The sequence below is a fragment of the Mytilus edulis genome, chromosome 11 (genome assembly GCF_963676685.1).
Source record: "Mytilus edulis chromosome 11, xbMytEdul2.2, whole genome shotgun sequence".
NCBI lineage: Eukaryota > Metazoa > Mollusca > Bivalvia > Mytilida > Mytilidae > Mytilus > Mytilus edulis.
The window spans coordinates 55,958,317-55,980,251 of NC_092354.1; the positions used below are offsets into that span (position 1 = coordinate 55,958,317).

Consider the following 21,935-nt stretch of genomic DNA (forward strand, 5'->3'; position numbering starts at 1 on the left):
AAGATAGATGCTTTTTGTGTTCTGTTAAATTGTTCCTTTTAAAATTGTAACACGATGATGACTGCTGTACCCATATTTTGACTATTTTACTTACTATGTCTGTTTAGTTTACGCATTGTTGTAAATATACCGGAATGTGATGAGACTATCATCACAGTGAGAGGTTTTGCGCTATAAAACCAGGTTTAATCCACCATTTTCTACATTTGAAAATGCCTGTACTAAGTCAGGAATATGACAGTTCTTGTCCATTCGTTTATGATGTGTTTTTTTATTTGATTTTGCATTGTGATTATGAGCTTTCCGATTCGATTCTCCTCTTAGTTCAGTATTTTTGTGATTTTACTTTTTTCAATAATGCTAAATTAAGGAGCTATCATTTGATGTGTATAAAGGGGGCGGCTTGTATTTAATTTGAAATAGACACAGGACAGGAGTTTTTAGTAAAAAAAAAAAACAGGATGAGCCGAATCAAGACAAATAATCAGAGTTTAACATGACTAGATTAAATTTTTTTCATGAAATTGGTTTTTCAATTTTAAAACAGCAAATTTAAATCAAGCGATATCTGTATTTGTATGCCATCAACAAACATTAACTACATGTATTTGGCTAGTGACAACTCAGGAAACTAACCCAAAGGTTGTATTAACATATGCAGTATCAATGTAACTGCTGCAGATGCACATGTATAACCAAATCCGAATATGAAATCAAAGCTTTTTCATGAAAGGGATACCTTCGTTTTTTCATAATGATATCTCAATTTTATAACAGTAGATTTATATCAAAACAATAGTCGCATTTTAAACCAATCCTTATTTCAAGATATATTATTCACTGTGTAGAACGCCACATGGGGGTGGGGGGGGGGGGAGGGGGGTTGGGAGTCCGCTATGTTTGACACGGGGTGGCAATTTTGAAGCGAAGAAAAACTATCATAGTAAGTTCAAGTACCAACATTTTTTTTTTTTTTTGAATTCTTAGTACCATATTTTGAATTCCACGAAAGGAAGTGACACAAAATTTATTTCCTACAAGCAGAAGCAGTCGTTTTCAGTGCTCTATTTTTTCAAACACCTCTCCCTAGTTTTCCGTGTTGCTAATTGTGAGGCTTCAGATGCAAATTGCTGGATAAAAAAAAAACTGTAGAAGACTTTCCCCGTTATCTTTCTATAGAATTGAATTCCTATCATGGAAATCAATCAAATACGAGCATCTTACTTAAAATTAATTGGTTTTAAAACTAGTTTTCTTCAAAATGTTAAGCGTCGCTCGGGGTGTCAGGCACTAGAAGTTTTAAATATCTAGTTTTGGGCAGGAATTCAGCCTACTTTGTAAAATATCATACAGAGTCAAGCAAAAAAAAAAAAAAAACACCGAAGAAGATATCACTACCATGCTGGACTTTTTAATTGACAACATATTTGTTGAATTTGGAGGTTTGGTCTTCCAACAGACTATAGGAATCCCAATGAGTACATACTGCGCTCCTCTACTTGCAGATTTGTTTTTGTATTCCTATGAAGCAGAATTTATCCAAGGGCTTGTACAGAAAGGAGAAAAGAAATTAGCCCAGTCTTTTATTTCACTTTTCGGTATATTGATGATGTACTGTCTCTTAATAATAACAGATTCAGTGGTCACTTACATTTAATATATCCAAGTGAACTTGAAATAAAAGATACTACCGACACAGATAAATCTGCTTCATATTTAGACCTTTTTCTCGAAATGACTACTGTTGGTAGGATAAATACCAAAATTTATGACAAACGCGATGATTTTAACTTTCCTATAATCAACTTTCCATTTCTGTGTAGCAACATCCCAGCGGCACCAGCATATGGAGTATATGTGTCTCAATTGATACATTATTCTAGAGCTAGCTCAAAGTACGTTGATTTTGTTGAACGAGGAATACTGCTTTCTCAAAAGTTGATAGGACAGGGCTATGAATTAACCAAATTAAGGTCATAACTCAAGACATTTTACGGTCGCCATCATGAGATGATTGGCCGTTATAGAAAAAAAAGTGTGTCAGAAATGAAATCTGATACTCTTCCTCAGTCATAATAACCTTCAATCATTACCGAACTGAACAAAGAAAAAACAAGACGGGTGTCGTATACGTGGCAGGAAATTCTTATCCATCCGGAGCACCTGATTTCACTTCCGGATTTTGGTGGAGTTCGTGTTTTTTCTTATTTATTATTTATAAATGTTGATGTAAATGTCCTTTGGTTTTGTGAGTCCTTGTTCACTCCTTGGTTTTGATTGTTATTGTCTTTGTGTCTCAAGGGGTAGATGCTTTTTGATAAAAAAAGGAATATATTTGCATATTAATCGGTCTTTATCTGATACTTTTTACTTCAAACACATCTACTATAATATGATAACACATTAAAAACTGAAGGTACTTCATTTTGCCTGTTTTTTTAGTCTTATAGACATGTGCTTTTGATTTCATAAATAGTAAAAGATTACTAAATGTTTTGTTTTAATATAAAAAAAAAAGATGTGGTATGATTGCCAATGAAACAACTCGCTACAAGACATAAAATGACACAGAAATTAACAAATATAGGTCACCTTACTGCCTTCAACAATGAGTAGAGCCCATACCGCCTAGTCAGCTATAAATGGCCTTGAAAAGACAAATTTTAAACAATTCAAACGAAAAAACTAATGGCCCAATTTATGTACAAAAAATTTAGGAAAACAATTATTTAACACATAAACAAACGACAACCACTAATTTACAGGCTCCTGACTTGAGACAGGCACATGCATACAGAACAAAGGTTCCTGGTTGGATTCCCGTCTGGGATGAAAATTTCAGGGACTGAATTTTCGGCTCTCCCTTGACACCATTTGCGAGTATGGTCTTGAGGAAACGATGATAGTCCGTCGGACGGGGACGATAAATGGCTGACCCCTGTTAAGAGAGAGCCATATCTCTTGCACGTTAAAGACACCATTGTAGATTTCGAAAAAGAGCAGGCTAATGCCGCTACAAGGCAGCACTCGCACCCGCAAAGTGGAAAAGGATTAATATAAGTTGCAAAACTTGTTTCCCAATCCACTATAAATAAATATGTTTAAACTTAAACTAATGTGGTAGGGTTAAACATGTTAGACATGGGCGTCACTAATGAGTCTTATGTAGACGAAACGCGCGTATAAAATTATGGTGTGAGCGCGGAATGGCCGATCCAAAGACGCAGGATTAATATAAGTTGCAACAACTTGTTTTCCGATCCATTATAAATAAATATGTTTACACTAAGAACTATAATGCCAATGATTGAGTTTCACAGTTGGTGGCTTCTTCCAAATGGTATATGGAGGTCTGCTCCAAGATTTTCTCCATGTTTCGGTGCATTGATCCGCATCCGTGACTTTTTTGTCTGACTATGAAAATGACTGAAAAAGAAAAGAAATAATTTTCCAGCTTTAAAACAAAATATTTTGAGTCATTTTTTACTATTTATGAAATCAAAAACCTATGTCTTACAAGACTAAAAAAACCAGGCAAAATGAAGTGTCTTTAGTTTGTAATGTGTTATCATAATATAGTAGATGTGTTTCAGATAAAGAACGGTTTATAGCAAATCCATTTTTTTTTTCATCAAAAGCCTCTACCCCTTGAGACGCCACAAAATCTGACGCCTCGATAGGAATGCAAATCTTTATAAATGATAAGGGGGGAGGATCATCTAAAGTAGTTTTCTATCCAGAAATTTGCATATGAAGCCTGAAAATCTGTAACACTGCAAACTAGAGAGAGGTGTTTGAGAAAATTGAGCACTGAAAACGACAGCTTCTGCTTGCAGGAAATAGATTATGTTTCACTTCCATTCCGTACAATACATTATATGATACTAAAAATTCTAAAAAAAAAAAGAAGAAATTTTTATACTTGAACTTACTTTGATAGTTTTCCTTCGCTTCAAAATAGCCACCCCGTGTCACAAATAGCCGACTACCCCGCGTGTGGTGTTCTCTAGACTGTGTTATTGTTGAGACTTTTTTTTTGTTTTGTTGATTTTATACATCATTCTGCATGGCGGTCTCTTTGTACTTCAATTTGTAAACATAAATTAATTTAAGTACAGAAGTATTTACTACATGAACACAATAGCCTGCAAGAACGTTAGTTAAAGTAAAAAAAAATTACTTTAAAAACATAGTTCAACACACGTTTCCTGAAATTCGACATGTAACCAGCTGACAAATTCCCCAAGAGTAGAATCTGTTAAATTACCAGTTACTAACTACTGAGAACGACTCAAAGAAGACTAGTACATAAAATATCACTATTGTAAGGATTTACATGTGTTGTAAGAAATAAGGTGTACTTGTATAGGCGTTTTATAATACATTAAGCCAATGAAAGCAAGTGAAGCAGCTATCAAATATCACTTCATTTATTTTCAAACAACCAGTCTAAGTATTAAGCATGTCCTTGTATGTGGATATCCTCATGAACATCACCCAATAAGTTTGCAGCGATACATCTGTAAACTCCGTCATCATAAGGTAAAAAGAGCGATATTGTAAGAAGGTGTGTAGTTGGATCTACATGCACATTAGAGCCCAATATTCTACCCTGCAATTAATAACAAATATGTAAAACATATTAGAATAGTATATAAGTAATTCTCTAATTCTTCGTCAATTTATCCCTTTCTGCACCCATTGTATAAAAAAAAATTAATCAACGTGTGGTTCGTTTGATCTCAGTACTTCATTTGTTAAAATCCGATTATGACGTCGAATTTTCTTGCTTTCCTCTGAATTTCCTATTATGACGGCATGAAAAAAGGCGACCATGCCTGATGACGTCACATAGAAAGAACACATCTTTTTGCAGATCATTCGGAAAGAAGGAATACGTTTGACTGCATAATTTTAGAAAATCATTAGAGAAACAGATTCCACCACAAAATCTCGTGTAATACGATATTTATCAACTCTCAACAGTTAAATTTTAAATATTTAAAACGCTCGGGCAAGCTTCGCGTTTTAAATTTGAAAATTTAACTGTCTCGAGTGGATAAATACCGTATTACACTCGATGCAGTGGTAGAATCTATATTTAGTACAGTAAGCATCGACTTTATATGAGTTTGAATGTCCCTCTGGTATCTTTTGTTCTTCTTTTTTCCACTTCTTATAATAATCAAAAAATGAGAGGCGCAAGATTTCAAAGGGGCATTCAAATTCATAATTGGAAAAATTAACTGATAACGTCATGCATAAAATGCAAACTATATACTTCGTTGTTTTGTACAATAAAATGAAGAACCCGAACAAAAAAAGAAATGCAGGCGAAGGCCACCAATTGCAAGTGGTTTTCAACATATCGAGAAAATCCAGCAACCGCGGCGGAACAGCTGGCACTTACAATGTTTACAAGTTCGGTGAAAATGGACGTCATAATTTCGTAAACATATAAATGAATTAAGATAAAAAGAACAAACACAATTAACGAAGACAAGAGTCGCCTGATTTTGACCATGCGTAAAATTGATGATTTTTCCAATGAACTAGATGCCACGACTATTTATCTAAGATCATCATCAAAAATTATCAAAGCTACACATTCAATGTAATGTAGCACAATGTAATAGTACTAAATTACATAGAGCTTAATTGTTTTGATACATGAACATGATTCACATTTGATCAACAATGAATTATTTATCATAGATGGGTTGATTTAAAAGCAAGATATCATTTGACATATTTGTTTCTTGTAAACAAGTTTGAATTGAAAACAACGTCCAAACTTATGATTACTTTGGATAAAAACCGCAATATGTATACATGTGGATGAATGTGGATGCAACGGTATTTGAAAGACCATATAATTCACCTCAATTTAGGATGGCTTTTGTGGAGTCGATATAGAATTAACGAATCATATTAACCCGTAGGTAAATATAATTCAAGCCCAAACGAAAAAAAAAATAATAACCAAGTCTTAATTGAATTCAACGTTGAAACCAATAACTGCGTTTGGATAAAAACCACACATCTAATACTTGTGCATGCAAAACAATTTTCTTTGCAGCAGAAACAACATTTTCCAAAAGACCAAAAAAAGTGAAAAAGTATATTTTAACAAAATCAATTTGACTAGCAGTTCGAACAACGGATGATACTTACCCTGCTGACTGCATTTGGTTTTTGCAAAGAAAATGGATCACCAGATGGAACAAAATAGATCTTAATAATTAATTAACTACCAAACAGAAAACAATACACCTGCTGAAAAAATATATACCTCATGTATTTGTATATATACGACGCAAAATTCATTAGTTAATGTGAGTTTTAAAGGGCTATGATTATTGTCCATATTTCGCGCTCTTTTCCCTCAAAATATGAATGAAAATACTAAAAATCACATCATTGTATTTGAATCAACAGTTTTAATGACGTGATCAGCCAGTTATAACATTTTGTGTACATGCTTTTAAAAATATTACATACACAAATCAATCTACAATATTTTATCATTCTTCAAATATTCAACCAAGCATTATTTGAAAATGCCAATTTTATGCTTTTGCAAATCTGCTGTCAAACAAAATTCAATTAAATATTTAAAAAGAAATTATGACACGTACGCGATACACAAGTATTTATATGTATGTGTTATTGAGATAAAAGACAAACATTGTTTACCTTAACCATGAAATCTATTGTTGGCTTAGGATTTCCTGTGGCAATGCATTGCATCGTAACGGTATCGCCATATTTAATATTCGTTGGTCGAATAACAGTTTGTGTAATAATTGGGGCCGTCACTGAAAAATAAATAAATAAACATATGAAAGATCATAAAAATGTCAACATGAGTAACAAGAAAAATGTTTTTTTTTTCTATTAAGATGCATATTTATTAACTCCTCGTCTTTCTTGATCTTATTTTCGATAATGATACATGTCCCAAATATGCTTATCTATATTATTTCTATAATGTGACGTCATTAAAATGGCGAATATGATGTGTGACGAATGATATTTGGAATCTATATGATTAAGGATAAGTAACAATTAAAGATCAATATTGCCTAGACATTGTCAATAAATTATCAAAGAATTTGTAGCAAAAATATACTTTTCCCGACTGGTTAGTTTTTGTTAATTGTTTTCATAATCAACGAATTATTATCGAATTCTCAATTCTTCACAAAATTAAATTAAGGATTTACTTAGGTGAAATTAAAAAAACAAACTTGATTTTAAAAGAGGTTTGTGTCATGATTAAGCATTTTATAGTAAGGATGAGTATAATTTGTTTAGCATGGTGTAGATCTACAGCCGCAACGCCAAAAGGATTCAACTTATATCGAATACTATCAAAAATTTCATTTCATTAAATACCATTGCTACATTTTGTGGTGTAAATTTGCTTTGTATGAAATTGTTATTCGAAACACAAGACATCGGAATGACTGAGACGCATATAGTACAATTTTAAAAAATTTATTTTTGTTATGCACTCGCTTATCTGACAAACCGTGCGTCAAGAGTACACACTCTTAACCCAGGTATCTTTAATTCTGATAAAATAGGGGTGAAAGATATCAGAACGACACTCAAACTCACGGATCGTAAAATAAACTGACAATGTCACGGCTTAAAAGGGAAAAGACAAACAGACAAATAATAGTACACAAGACACAACATAGAAAACTAAAGACTAAGCAACACGACCCCACTAAAATCTGGGGGTGATTTCAGCTTACTTCCTACTGTTGAAATCAATGCGCCACTGATGAGTCTTGTGTAGCAAGACGCGGGGCATACCAAATTAAATACAACTAACGAGGAATAGGCGTTGTTGGCGCCATACTTGTAGTAGTTGTGGTTGTAGGAGGAGCTATTGTTAATTTGATGGTACTTGCTAGGAATAGGCGTTGTTGGCGCCATAATTGTAGTAGTTGTAGTAGTTGCGGTTGGAGGAGGAGCTTTTAATAATTGGATGGTTCCTACGGAGAATAGGCGTTGTTGGCGCCATAGTTATGGTAGTTGTTATAGTTGTGATAGAAGGAGTTGCTATTGTTAAATTGATGGTACTTACGCGGAATAGGTTTTGTTTGTGCCATAGTTGTAGTAGTTGTAGTAGTTGTGATTGAAAGAGGAGCTATTAATCATTTGTTGGTACTTGCGAGGAAAAGGCGTTGTTGGCGCCATATTGTAGTAGTTGTAGTAGTTGTGGTTGAATGAGAAGCTATTGTTGGTTTGATGGTACTTACGAGGACTAGGCGTTGTTGCAGCCATAGTTGTAGTAGTTGTGGTTGTAGGAGGAGCTATTTTTGATTTGATGGTACTTACGAGGAATAGGCGTTGTTGGTGCAATAGTAGTAGTAGATATAGTGGTTGTATTTGGAGGATGAGCTATTGTTCATTTGATGGTACTTACGAGGAATGGGCGTTGTTGGCGCCATAGTTGTAGTAGTTGTAGTAGTTGTGGTTGGAGGAGGAGCTATTGTCGATCTGATTGTACAGTTACGGTTACATAATTCTGTGTCACAACAAAATGAACAGATTCCCTGGGGATTACTTTGCGCAATTGTTGCACATTGCTGAAAAATAAAATTGTTTTAAGTTTAGTGTGATATATGTGCAGCAAAAAATTGAACCTTTAGTTTTTCATTACAAATTTTATTTATTACACTATTAGTTATTACTTTATGATATGGTAAAAAAATCAACCCCATAAAACCGATTCGGTTTAGCCCCAGATGACGTTTAAAATGTTCATATCATTGAAAAAGCTCCAAATTATCTCCCTTTGGTGCAAAAATGCCATTTTTTGGAATTAAATTTGAAATATTTTTTTTAACTCATCGGTGACCTATATTCTTATTGTTTTCATATAAGCTGTACATAAACTAAATATTTGTAAAATTTAAGCGATTTCTGTAATTAGGTTATTTTTTTTATTTCGATATTACCTCTATATCTCCTATTAGTTCAACTGAAAAAAAGGACATTAACAAAAATGTATGCTTCTTCCAGAGGCAGATTGTGAGCTTAAATGAACGGTGACCCCATTTTTTCATTTCATTTTTCTTTTTTAAGTATATGAAAGTACAATTCATTGTGTTTATTGTCATTTACAATTTCATTTATTAGTTTTTAAATACCCTTAATAATGATATCTAATACTTATCATCATCATGATGTTTGGGGGACCAGGGTACCTAATAAGCTATCAAGAGACTTCTCAGTATTGTTGTAGTATACAATGTACAGTATCTACTCAATCTTTCAACCACAGGAACATCGATAATGAAAACATGCCACAAAACAGCGGTACACACTTTTAAAACATGCTTGTGTAATTTTACATGGTGTATTGTTTTGAAATTTAGACGATTAGTATTTGTAAAATTAGAAATAAGCTTTCGCACAATTTACTCAATTCTTACAGAAGTCAATTCGCGGCATGTTGCAAGGATTGTTTCTTTCTCTATATATCCCATATACCATCAGTGTCAACTGACATTAAACATTTACCGACAATCATCCCGGTTGACCCAACTATGTATGGTTTGATTATTTCTATTCGTACTGAACATGACATATTGGTCCTTGATAGATAATAAACTAACAATTGATCTATTGTCTGCCATACCCACAAAAAAGAGATTTGTACGTGCATAAACATTATATAACACATATCAGAATACTTTCACTTAATCTGTACGTGCATAAGCATAAAATAGCACATATTAGAATACTTTGACTTAATCTCTACGTGCATAAACATAAAATAACACATCAGAATACTTTCACTTAATCTGTACGTGCATAAACATAGAATAACACATATCATAATACTTTCACTTAATCTGTACGTGCATAAACATAAAATAGCACATACCAGAATACTTTCACTTAATCTGTACGTGCATAAACATAAAATAGCACATATCAGAATACTTTGACTTTGATTTTTATCTGGAACACAATTACGAATGTTCGTTTTAACATATCTAACATCCAATATATTTAGTAAAAGGACGTCATTAACAATCAGATAAAAACACATGACCATGTACAACCCGGATCTCAATGTTTATCTTGTCTGTTATAATGCACGTCTTATATCAATGAGTGTGGTCCTAGTGTCTCATCTAGTTTTTTGTTTTATATTTTGTTTTATTTTTGTAAGTAGAAGTTACTAAAACTAGAACGACCCCACTATTTGTACTGATATTTAGATTTGATATCGACTTTAGTAAGGTTTGCTTTATTTTGAGCGAGTCATAGTTCATAAATTATTTGGATAGCAAATTCATGTCCATAACATCGAGAGTGTTACTTGTATCAAAAAATAATGTTGTTACTTTTTCAAAATAAATAATGTTATAATTACATTTAATCCTTCATAGAAGTAGTCATTGAATAAAATCAAAATATGTTCGATCTGACTTTTTTTAACTTTAAAGCTCAATACAATCGTTTTAAAGGTTAGATTTTGTTTATCTCACAAAATCTTGTTAGGCACTATAACCTGTTTGCTGGCGCGCAAACCATCCATAAACCTGGAATAGACTTAGTTACAAACTCACTGTAAATAAAAGCAATAGTAGTATGCACATGATGCAACAGCTCAATAGTTATATTCGAGTAAGCAACGGCAAATCCTGGTAACCAACTAAATACAGGAAAACACATCAGGACAACTATGAGGAAAACAACGGAACAACAAAACTAAACTATAACAAAAGCAAAATCCAACACGAATTCACAACAGCACACAAGGACACTATGTATGAAACATATGCATATAGACTTAAAATTGTACGAAATTATATGTATATTTTTTTTGTAAGTATTAAAAAAACAGGAATTGCTATTTAAAAATAAAATAACATAAAAGTTCACTCTGACTAGGCTTAATTTAAATGGCTTTATTTATGAGGTATATATTCACATTCTCACCCTAGTGATAGTAAGATACATCTTCATGTGCCCATTGAAAGTCAGTATGTTTACAAAGTTTCTTTAATTAACAGTTAGCATATTATAATGAACATCAAGGAGTATATTACAGTATTTGTTAGATTTCTTTGCCAAGTAAAAGTTATAATGTGTTGATATTACAGCGAGACTGTACTCCTCAATTTACAACTGCAGCCAGATTGACATATTGCAAAACTGTTGCCTAATAAAGGCAACAGTAGTATACCGCTGTTCAAATTCATAAATCGATAGAGAAACAACAAATCCGGGTTACAAACTAAAACTATAAGAATATAAGAGAACTGCATCACAACAGAAACACAACACCACAATGTACACACAAAAACGAATTATAAAGTAAGAATGGCAATTTTTCTGACTTGGCACAGGGCATGTTATGAAAAATAGTGGGTTTTAACATTAAAATGACAACATTACACGACAGGGCTACAATAAATAAATGGGAGAAAATATAGGACAGCGTTCGAGAAACAAACGAATACTAGCCATCAAAAGGTTCCAGGTTAAAATATGTATATGCCAGACGTGCGTTACGTCCACACACAACTATGCTCAGATGAAAAAAGTTTGAAAGTCAAAACAAGTACAAAATTGAAGATCGACGAGGACCAAAAGTTCCGAAAAGTTGTGACCAATACGGCCAGAGTTATCCGCCTGGGACAAAAACACCATTATTATCAAGAATACTACATAGTTTTACAAACAATTAATTTTATAAAATAACTTTATAATATACATAATTAAACTGAAGTGGTGACTAGTATATAATAAATACGAATACATTACAAAATCACAGCCGTGTTAGCTAAAGCCATTACAATGCCAAAAGTGACTTCACACTTGAATTGCTAAAACGTGTTCCGAAAATTAAGAAAGAATTTGGATGAAATCCAAGATAACATTTGTATTCTTATCCGGTGTTAGGGACCTTAACCTTGTTTTTGTTTCATGTTGAAACCCTCACTGTACGTTTTAGATAACAGCATAATCATTGTTCCTTTTTCTGTCTTGTGATCTTGTATGAAGAACTAATGCATTGGTATATATATATATTTTTTTCTCTCAAAATCTTCATTAAAACCTTTCTACATGCAACATACCGTTTTCTCTGAACAGCCATGACTCCAACGTGGTTTACCAATCAAATTTTGTGTTTGTTTTATAGAGCATGCCTGTAATGTTATTAAAAATGGAAAACATAAATTAATATATTCTAATTACAAACAGTCCGTACTATATTTATTTATGCTGTCATCTGCTCTTTCTTTTTATTACTTGATTTTGTATCACATCATATATGCATGTGTATTTTCGTTGTCATGTATATTTGACCCATAAGGCTAACATGTTTTTGACATCTCACCATTTTGACCTTCATTCAGATGTGGTATATACATATAGCTATATAAATCAAACTAAAGAATGTTTACCGGGTTTGTGAGCAACACGACGGGTGCCACATGTGAGGCAGGATCTGCTTACACATTTGGAGCCCCTTGAATCATCTCAGGTTTTAGTTAGGTTCGTGCTTACTCTTTAATTTTCCATGTTGTGTTTTGTTAACTATTGTTTGTCTGTTTGTGTTTTTCTTATTTATCCTTTGCGTTAACAGATACAATGTACTCAAATGACCATTACAGATTCCGTGTACAAATGTGTAGTATGGCTTTTTAACATATCAACATTTTGGAACTTTTATTACCGAGGATTGCAAAATGTCCCTTATAAATTTATAAAAAAAATGAAGACATATTCAAATTGAGAATCAACCTGTGGTCCTCCAAAATGGTAAGACCAATTGCTTTGAATTTCATTAATCAATTCCGTCTTTAAATGTAAGTTTTGGAAAATTACTATTTATGCATTTGTTATGAAATGCTGAATTAATCATTTCTGGGTCTCTTTCGATAAAATTTACCAAACTTAGTTATTAAACTAACAAATAACAAAATACGTCTTGTCATTCAGTCATACATTACCGAATCTCGGTCACAAAGTGTAATGTGATTGCATTTATTAGCATCCATTGCCAAAGGGCAGGAATAACATATGGTTGATCCTACGGGAAGATTAACACCTGTAATATTTATCATACTATTTGGTATTATAGGATACACACGACGGGTGCCACATGTGGTGCAAAATCTGCTTACCCTTCCGGAGCTCATGAGATCACCCCAAAGTTTTGATGGGGTTCGTGTTGCTCAGTCTTTAGTGTTCTTTGTTGTTTCTTGTGTACTAGTACTTGTCTGTTTGTCTTTTTTATTTATAGCCATGGCGTTGTCAGTTTATTTTTGATTTATGAGTTTGACTTTTCCTCTTGTATCCTTCGCCCCTCCTAATACCTTTTTTTAAAGACATACAGTAACAGCACGTTGTGTGTTTCTTTACATATTGTTACGATAACCTGAAAACATATTCATTCGCAATTTTAGGTCCTTATTGTTCTTCAACTTCGTACTTTATTAAGGCTTTTGAACTTTTTTTATTTGAATATCACCGATGAGTCCTTATATATAAGACTCGAGTATGGCGTGTAAAATTTAAATCCTGGTATCTATAATGAATTTATTATCCGCATGCACATATCCTAACAATTATATACCTACAATGTATATGGAGTTATTTTCTTTCAGAACGTCAGGTTATTCTTTTTCAGAATCAACCCGGACGATACCATGTTTCAATGATATATGCTCCAAGGCATAAAATAATGACCTGTGTGAGGTCATTATTTTCCTTGATAAACATGCAATGTATGATTTACTTCAAAACTTTATTCGTCTAATAGTTTTTTGTTGCCAATTTGGAAATTTATTTTTTAAAGTTCAATCGATGATAGGTGTAAAAGAAACCGTCATTGTAGTCCCTCATTTTAGTTTTAGAAACAAATAACGTGAAGTTTTGTTAATTTATCGCTACAATAAAGAAACATTATCATGTATGTCAGATGAATTTTAATGTAGACTTTTATAAAATAAATCCAGATTTAACATATTCGTGTGTAAGATTTTGAAAATCTTATTGAGTCAAACTGAATAGGTTGATTGATTTTTGGTTGCTTGCTTAACGTCCAGTGGCAAATATTTCATGCATGTTCAGAACGATACACACTGAATAGGAAATCATACTGTGACCTCCATGTATTTATATTCGTCTTCGTGTCAGTTTTTAACTTTTTAAAATTTATGTATACCTTTTACTCTATCAGATGATCAACTAATAAGATAATCTTTTATTCTATTGAATAACATTAACGTAACTCACGAAAGGGTCGGGTGCGGAGGGTATATAATTATATCCTGATTATCTTTTAATAAAATGTATTGCTATTCAAAAGACAATCTTTCTGAATTTTTCATTCGATTCAAGTAAAATTGTTAAAAAAAAAATAACCACTTTTCCGCAACAGAAATAACATAACAAATAGAAAAAAAAACATACCTCCTCCCCCTTTTCCATAAGCTAAGTGGTACAATAAATTACTTACAATGTGTCTTGTATTTGTCATACACCGTTATCGGATGGTAACAATACATCTGTGTCTTACTTCATGCAGTTACAGTAATATTTTTATTGTGTATGGATAATGATTTTTAAAAGGTTTACATCTAAATTATTTAGTGAGTTTTATTTCACATTCTACATGAGCCGCAGAGCGTATTAAAACCTGAACGCATTAGAAAGGAATATCCCACTTTAGTGTTATCGGTAAAATAGGATACTAAATTTTACAAATCTTTATAAGATTAATATTTTTTGACGGTATATAAGTCAGATAATGCATATTTTAAGGTTTTTCTTGTCGTACAACACACCTCAGGGTGTCAGGATTGTTCAAAGAAAGACCTCCCTCCGGTCGGTCTTTCATTTGATCAATCTTGAAACCCCTCGGTGTGTTTTACGACAAGAAAACCTTAAAATATGCACTATCTATAACATAATGACAGATTTTGGCTGAATTTTTAATCATAATAATAAATTTATTACTAATTAAGATTATAACAATGTTGACTGCTGTACCAATATGTGTCACATTGTTACCTTTTATGTCTTATTATTTGCATAAACATTGTTGTCAATATAATTGATTTTTTAACGACTGTCATATAAGCGAGAGGACTACAAAACTATGTTTAATCCACAATTTTCTATATAAAAAAGGACTTTCACAAGTTAGAATTATGAGAATTGTTATTCATTGATTTTGTCATTTAATTACGGATTTTTCGTTTTGTATTTACAAGGGAGTTTTGTGTGTTTGTTATATGACTTTTTGTTATGATTTTCATCTGAGAACCGACGCGTCGAATAAAACTTCAACCAAAATGATGATTTTAGGGCGAGTATAAGGATACAAATAAACCCATCATAGATACCAGGACTAAATTGCGTATGCGCGTTTCGTCGACAAAAGACTCATCAGTGACGCTCGAATCCAAAAAAGTTAAAAAGGCCAAATAAAGTACGAATCAATTGAAACAATAAATCATAAACTTGTGTTTTGCATATAACTTAGATTTCAGGATATTGTGAGAAAAGTGATAGCACGCTTCTTTGTATATTTTGGATTAATTGTATCAATTTCTATGCATTTATGAAATTACAGTAGCATCAACATGAAATGTCTAAACTTAACCGACCACAGTCAATTTATTCATCAACAATTTCAAAATTCATAGTACAATGATTTTTTTCAGTCTTTAATAATCATTTATTTTTTTCTGTTATATTAGTGACATTAAATAGGTGAATTTAAAATTACAGATAATTACTAAACATTTTAGTAAATACCTGTATTTTAATCTTATAAGTAATTACATGTATTCAATTGTTGATTATCAATGATTACATTACCTGTATTTATTTGGTCATTTTTACAGCTATTTACTAACTTTATATTTTTGTTAGATTTTGATAATAAAACAACAAACAATATGAGAAAGTAAAGTGTTCGAATTGTGGGGCTCAAGTTATGCTAAGGAATCAGATGTCTTTCAAGACTGCAAGCTCTTTATTTACAGTTTGTGTATTGAAACTGGCAAATGATTGTGTTATAATTTTTTAAACTCGCCGAAAATAATATACATTATGCAAGACAATGATCGAAATCAATCGAATGACTTTAATAACTCATGAATTATCGCATCCAAACATGAATATTGTAGCAAATTAACACACAATGAATGCCTACCTTCACAATGAATGTAAAATATATAATACAGGTTTTCATTGACAATTGAGTCTTAATTATGTGCTTGTTTTGATGTTGAATTATTTAGTAAATACAATTCGTTAAGAAGAAGGGCGACCGTTGGTTCCCATTGGAAGATTTCTAATTGACAATGAACGGTAAAGACTTGAACTATTTCCGTCTTTAAAAGCTTGACAAGGAGCAATATTGACTTGAAATGTGATCCTCTCTTAAAGCTTGACAATCAACGGTAAATACTTGAAATGTTTTTGTCGCTTAAAGCTTAACATACGTGCACCACATTGGTTCATATTGCATAAATCTTTATCATCACAGCAATGACGGCAAATTAAAGTTTCATCTCCTTTGCCTGGACCTAGTGGGTTTGCTATACAAAACTGGAAAAGAAAAAATAAATAAAAACAAAGAATGTTGTTTGCAGTCAAATTTTAACATAAATGTCAACATCAAACCATAGGAATCGTAGAAACTGACATCATAAGAGAACTTATCTTTGAATTGAGGTTAACCATAATATATGGATTCATACAGCTGAACAAAGAGAGGATGACGTGAGAGGTCAAACTTTCAATTAACAGCGATATAGTCTGGTATATACTTCCTTGAGTATCTTTATCACAATAATTTAATTTTTGATGTAACGCTTCTGCTGATTGGCTGAAGTTATTATGTTTATCAGCTCATAGACATATTTTTTGTTATGTGACCCTTACGTCATCAACATTTTTCCATGGTTTATTCCGGTTTAAAGTGGAATTTAGATTTAAATTATGAGAAATTACTGTGATATTTTTTTGTCTATTCGAAATAATATTAAAAATGTGGTGCACAATTTTAAATTACACGCTACGCGGGTTATTCAGTGTGCACCACATTTTTTATGTTATTTTTCATAGACAGAAATAATATTACAGTCATTCCTTGAATAATGTACATATTACAATAATTGCAAATATTTTGTGAATGTTATTAGGAACCTGTATAGCTAACTGTTTGCCAATGCTCCGTGTTGAAGACCGTACTTTGACTTATAATGGCTGTGACTTGGATGGAGAGTTGTCTCATTTTTCACATTTTTTCTTCTTCAGATAAGTTTTGATTATTAATATCTACAAGTAGATATTGAAATCTTTTATGTTCCACTTCAAGTTGAAGATTCGGTTAGATATGTAAAATGATATGGTGGCATGCTGCTAAAAGCATGTTTTTGTTTAATAAACACTACATGATATTTGCTTTATCGAAACCATCCCTGTTGTTACGCAACACAACACATGAGAAAATACCGTAACAATTATGTGTGTAACCTTTTCAAGCATGATCAATATAAGGCATCCATTTCGTATCTAGCTTTCCATGAGTTATCAATGCGCTTATTATGGTTAACAAGCCTACATATCGCATTATAATAAATCTTGTGTATGACATGAACAATAGTGCCTTTTATTAATTAATAATAAAATTAGAATGCTTGGTCTGACATTTTTAAAATGGAAAAGTATCATATTGTATTCAACTGCAGAATGTGTCAAGTAGATTAATTGAAGTATCCAAAACCTTTAATAAAAAAGGACACTACCAAAGAATTTCAAAATCGAACGGAGATACATTTTGTAACTAGTATTTATTTGTCAAACCTGATGTTGCGTATATTTTTTATGGGAATTAGTAAAGGAAAATTTGAGATTTTGTGCGAAATAGAGATAGATATACGGACAGACAGATAACGATATAGTATAATTGAAAAAGTCTTTTAGACTACACATATGATTATTTACACAAGCGAGATATATGATCTACCCAATACTAAAAAAAGTCACATAAACTGCATCTTAATTAAAGGTGTGAAACTGCAAAGCATTCCAAAGTTTCTTAAAAGCTACAACTTCTAATGGATTAAACTTGGTAAAATGTTTGTTACAGATATAGTGTGTAGTTACCTGACGGTCTTTGCATCCTACGTTGTAAAAAATGATACCATCATTTGTTACGTATCTCTCCACTGAACAGACCTATATAAAGACAAATAAGATTTATAATTCCTCCTCTTTTTAAAAGTTGCACTTTGTAAATACAGTGTTTCACAAACCAAGCTTCTTTTGTTGAAATATATAATATTCAAAGGTTTTTTCTTTTGTTAACGTCCTGCTTCCTAGATATTATCGCTAGGTTTACTCTCACAAAGACATAACCTGGAAATGATACAAGTATCAATATATACGAATAGCGGCCAAGTTTAATTTTGAAAATGGCCGAATGTGAATGGAGGAGTAGTAGAGTATTTTAGTTTAAGTTTAATGTCTTAAAATTTCTGGGCATAAACATGATAAAGATGTTAAAAATATGCCGCACAGCCCAATTTAGATTCTAAAGAAGACCCAAAGGGAAAGGAAGGATAGTACAGAGGTTGAATTTAAACTCTTAGAAGTTCAGGGTATATATAAGTTATAAATATGCCGCACTGCCCCATATTGTGATCGATGAAAAAATTAGAAGTGTATATGAACTCTCCGTTCTAGGATATATTGTTTTAAGAAACTTCATAGTAAAAGTGGTACAGTTGTAGCCCTAAGGGAGTTTGTTTGGGAGATTAGTCAGTATAGTTTGATCTAATGTCCTTGGTATGTGAACTTTATGTCGTGGTTGAAGACAAAACTGCTATGTCGAGGGTGTTTGATTTTAAATTTGTAGTTTCATGAAAGTTTCATAACATATTATTTTTTAGACTGTTTTACGCTCTTTTAGGGGGTCACACATACTGATAATACTATGTTTCCCCATTTCTGGAAGTTCGTTCCCACGAAAACAGTTATGTATGCAACAGTCAAGTGATACGCACAAAGAAATTGCATATGACTAACAGAGCTGCATCGTGGGAATTATTTTTGTAAAACATATAGAAATTGACAGAATATGAATATGTTGCTCTGTCTTTAGTTTTCTATTTTGTGTTTTGTAAATTGTTGTTTTTCTTTTGTTTTGCCTTGGCGTTGTCATTTGCTGTCTCTGTTTTTTAGTTTGAGTATACCCCCTTATTATCTTTTGGCTCTCTTTTATAGTGAATAAATTAATCTCTTGTTTAATATTCAATTGGTCAAGTGTAGTTTTGGATTCTCCAAATCATTTCCTTGTTGGATTCGAATTCAAAATAGATCCGATACAGTTTAAACAATAATGGCACCAATTTTCTATTTATCAAATTCACCATGCTCGTGACAAAAACATTTGGAAGAAGGTGCAACAACAGCTGGGGAAGGAATAAGATCTTCGAATGAGGAAGACTCATTTTTAAATAAAAAGTATTTAAACATTTTGTAACAGCATTTTAAAGGACACAATATCCATATTTTGTTGTTTTGTGCCGGTGATAAACTAGGGAACTAACAGTCCACCAGCAGATGCTTAATGATACCATTTGTTTTTACACCAGATGCGCATTTTGATAATAAATGTCCTCAGTGATGTTCAAGGTCAAAGTATTTAAAACTGCAATGCATTTACCTCATGGTCGCCACATTCTGTAACAATAGAAGTATCAAGTGGCGACGTTAAACGAACACCTTCAAGGCATCGTATTTTAGCATCTGCAAATATAAATGACAAAAATGATGATAATGCAATTCGTGTGTAACAATTATATTTATGGACGTTGAAAAATATTTGAAGGGTTAGATTCCACGTTCTACAAGTCCGGAGTTTTAATTCTAAATTTGTTTGGTATGGAATTTCTCAAAAAAAAAAACCAACACATTTTGTGCCTCAGAATTTCCTGTTTGTCAACATTGAACCCATTTAAATTCGTACAACAAGTATGATTACGTCTAGTATTTATGTTTTACAGTTCCATGGACTTTTTCATTGATGGTCTTTTTTAAACCAAAATATTTATCAAATGGAATTTATGTTAAAACGTTGCATTAGAATGAAGATAACTGTATTGTGTTTTAAGGTCTGCCTTCGTGAAACTATTCTATTGTCGCAAATATACGTTTGCCTAGCCTCTCTAGGCGTCGCTAGGTGAACTCGATTTGCGACAGTGAAATATACGTTACAGACATCTCCAAAGTTTAAATGTTAGTAAACACACGAGAAGCAAACCCATTCATTGTATATAACAATAGCAATAATTTTTTTCAAATGTTGTACGTAACATCACATATATATTGTTGGCGCCAGAGTTGTTGTAGTTGTAGTAGTTGTGGTTGGGGGAGAAGCTATTGTTGATTTGATGGTACTTACGAGGAATAGGCGTTGTTGCCGCCACAGTTGTAGTAGTTTTAGTTGGAGGAGGAGCTATGGTTGATTTGATGGTACTGACGAGGAACAGGCGTTGCTGGCGCCAAAGTTGTAGTAGGTGTGGTTTGGGGAGAAGCTATTGTTGATTTGATGGTACTTACGAGGAATAGGCGTTGTTGGCGCCATAGTTGTAGTAGTTGTAGTAGTTGTGGTTGGAGGAGGAGCTATATTGATTTGATGGTACTGATGAGTAATATGCGTTTTTGAAGCCATTGTTGTAGTAGTTGTGGTTGTAGGAAGAGCTATTGTTGATTTGATAGTACCTACAAGGAATAGGTGTTGTTGGCGCCATAGTTGTAATAGATGTGGTTGTAGGAGGAGCTATTGTTGATTTGAAGGTACTTACGAGGAAAAGGTGTAGTTGGAGCCATAATTGTAGTAGTTGTAGTAGGAGTGGGTAAAGGAGGAGCTTTTGCTGATATGATGATACTTATGACGAAAAGGTGTAGTATGAGCCATAGTTGTAGTAGTTGTAGATGTTATGGTTGGAGGAGCTATTGTTGATTCGATGGTACTTACGAGGAATAGGCGTTGTTGGCGCCATAGTTGTAGTATTGTAGTAGTTATGGCTAGAGGAGGAGCTATTGATGATTTGATGGTACTTACGAGAAATAGGCGTTTTTGAAGCCATATTTGTAGTAGTTGTGGTTGGAGGAGGAGCTATTGTTGATTTTGATGGTACTTACAAGAAATAGGTGTTGTTGGCTCCATAGTTGTAGTAGCTGTAGTAGGTGTGGATGGGGGAGTAGCTACTGTTGATTTGATGATACAGTTACGGTTACATAATTCCGTGTCACAACAAAATGAACAGATTCCCTGAGGATTAATGTGTGCAATTGTTGAACATTGCTGAAAAATCATTTGTTTTATGTTAAGTGTGATATAAATTTTCCCATATAGCCCGAATAGTATCAATATAGTTTTTCTGGATGAAATCAGAGTACTGCATACTTAACAAAGTGACGTCTTGATTTTATTGTATGCGTAAAGAATGTTGAGTATTCAAAATATTTGTGTTCTTCAACAGTGATCATGAATAAGTGCGCCAAAAAGCGCTGTTTGTTGATTACACGTGGCAAGTATTACATAATCCAGGAACAAGATATACTAACACCTAGGGATCTATTTATGCTGAAATGCATTTATTTTAAAAGATAGCTATTTCAGTTGAGTTTAACAATGTAACATTTAAGTTGAACTATGACTTTGAGATTTTAAATGAAATAGGAACATGCCATCCTTATTTTGGGTGTTATATTGTGTCACTAATTTTTTGATACATACATATAGCTATCATATCAGTTCCTTGTCACTCTATTCCTTGAAATATTTCTACTGTGGACACATTTACTGCGTAGATGTTAAGTTAACAGGTTTTTTGAAATCTGGATACCAGCCTTCAGATAACTTG

The 21,935-nt window shown here is 32.7% G+C and overlaps 1 protein-coding gene across 1 annotated transcript in view; it reads right to left on the reverse strand.

Moving 5' to 3' along the window:
- Window positions 1–4,414: 4,414 nt before the first annotated feature.
- LOC139494399 (uncharacterized) overlaps window positions 4,415–21,935 on the reverse strand; it is a 29,762-nt gene continuing 12,241 nt past the window's right edge. Inside the window, exons 8-17 of the mRNA XM_071282562.1 lie at window positions 21,211–21,373; window positions 20,626–20,787; window positions 19,730–19,812; window positions 18,169–18,240; window positions 16,500–16,605; window positions 12,993–13,090; window positions 12,114–12,185; window positions 8,441–8,603; window positions 6,697–6,818; window positions 4,415–4,612 (exon numbers count right to left, since the gene is read on the reverse strand). Of these exons, the coding sequence (XP_071138663.1) occupies window positions 4,457–4,612; window positions 6,697–6,818; window positions 8,441–8,603; window positions 12,114–12,185; window positions 12,993–13,090; window positions 16,500–16,605; window positions 18,169–18,240; window positions 19,730–19,812; window positions 20,626–20,787; window positions 21,211–21,373 (1,197 nt within the window). The 3' untranslated portion in view covers window positions 4,415–4,456. The remainder of the gene's footprint in view (window positions 4,613–6,696; window positions 6,819–8,440; window positions 8,604–12,113; window positions 12,186–12,992; window positions 13,091–16,499; window positions 16,606–18,168; window positions 18,241–19,729; window positions 19,813–20,625; window positions 20,788–21,210; window positions 21,374–21,935) is intronic.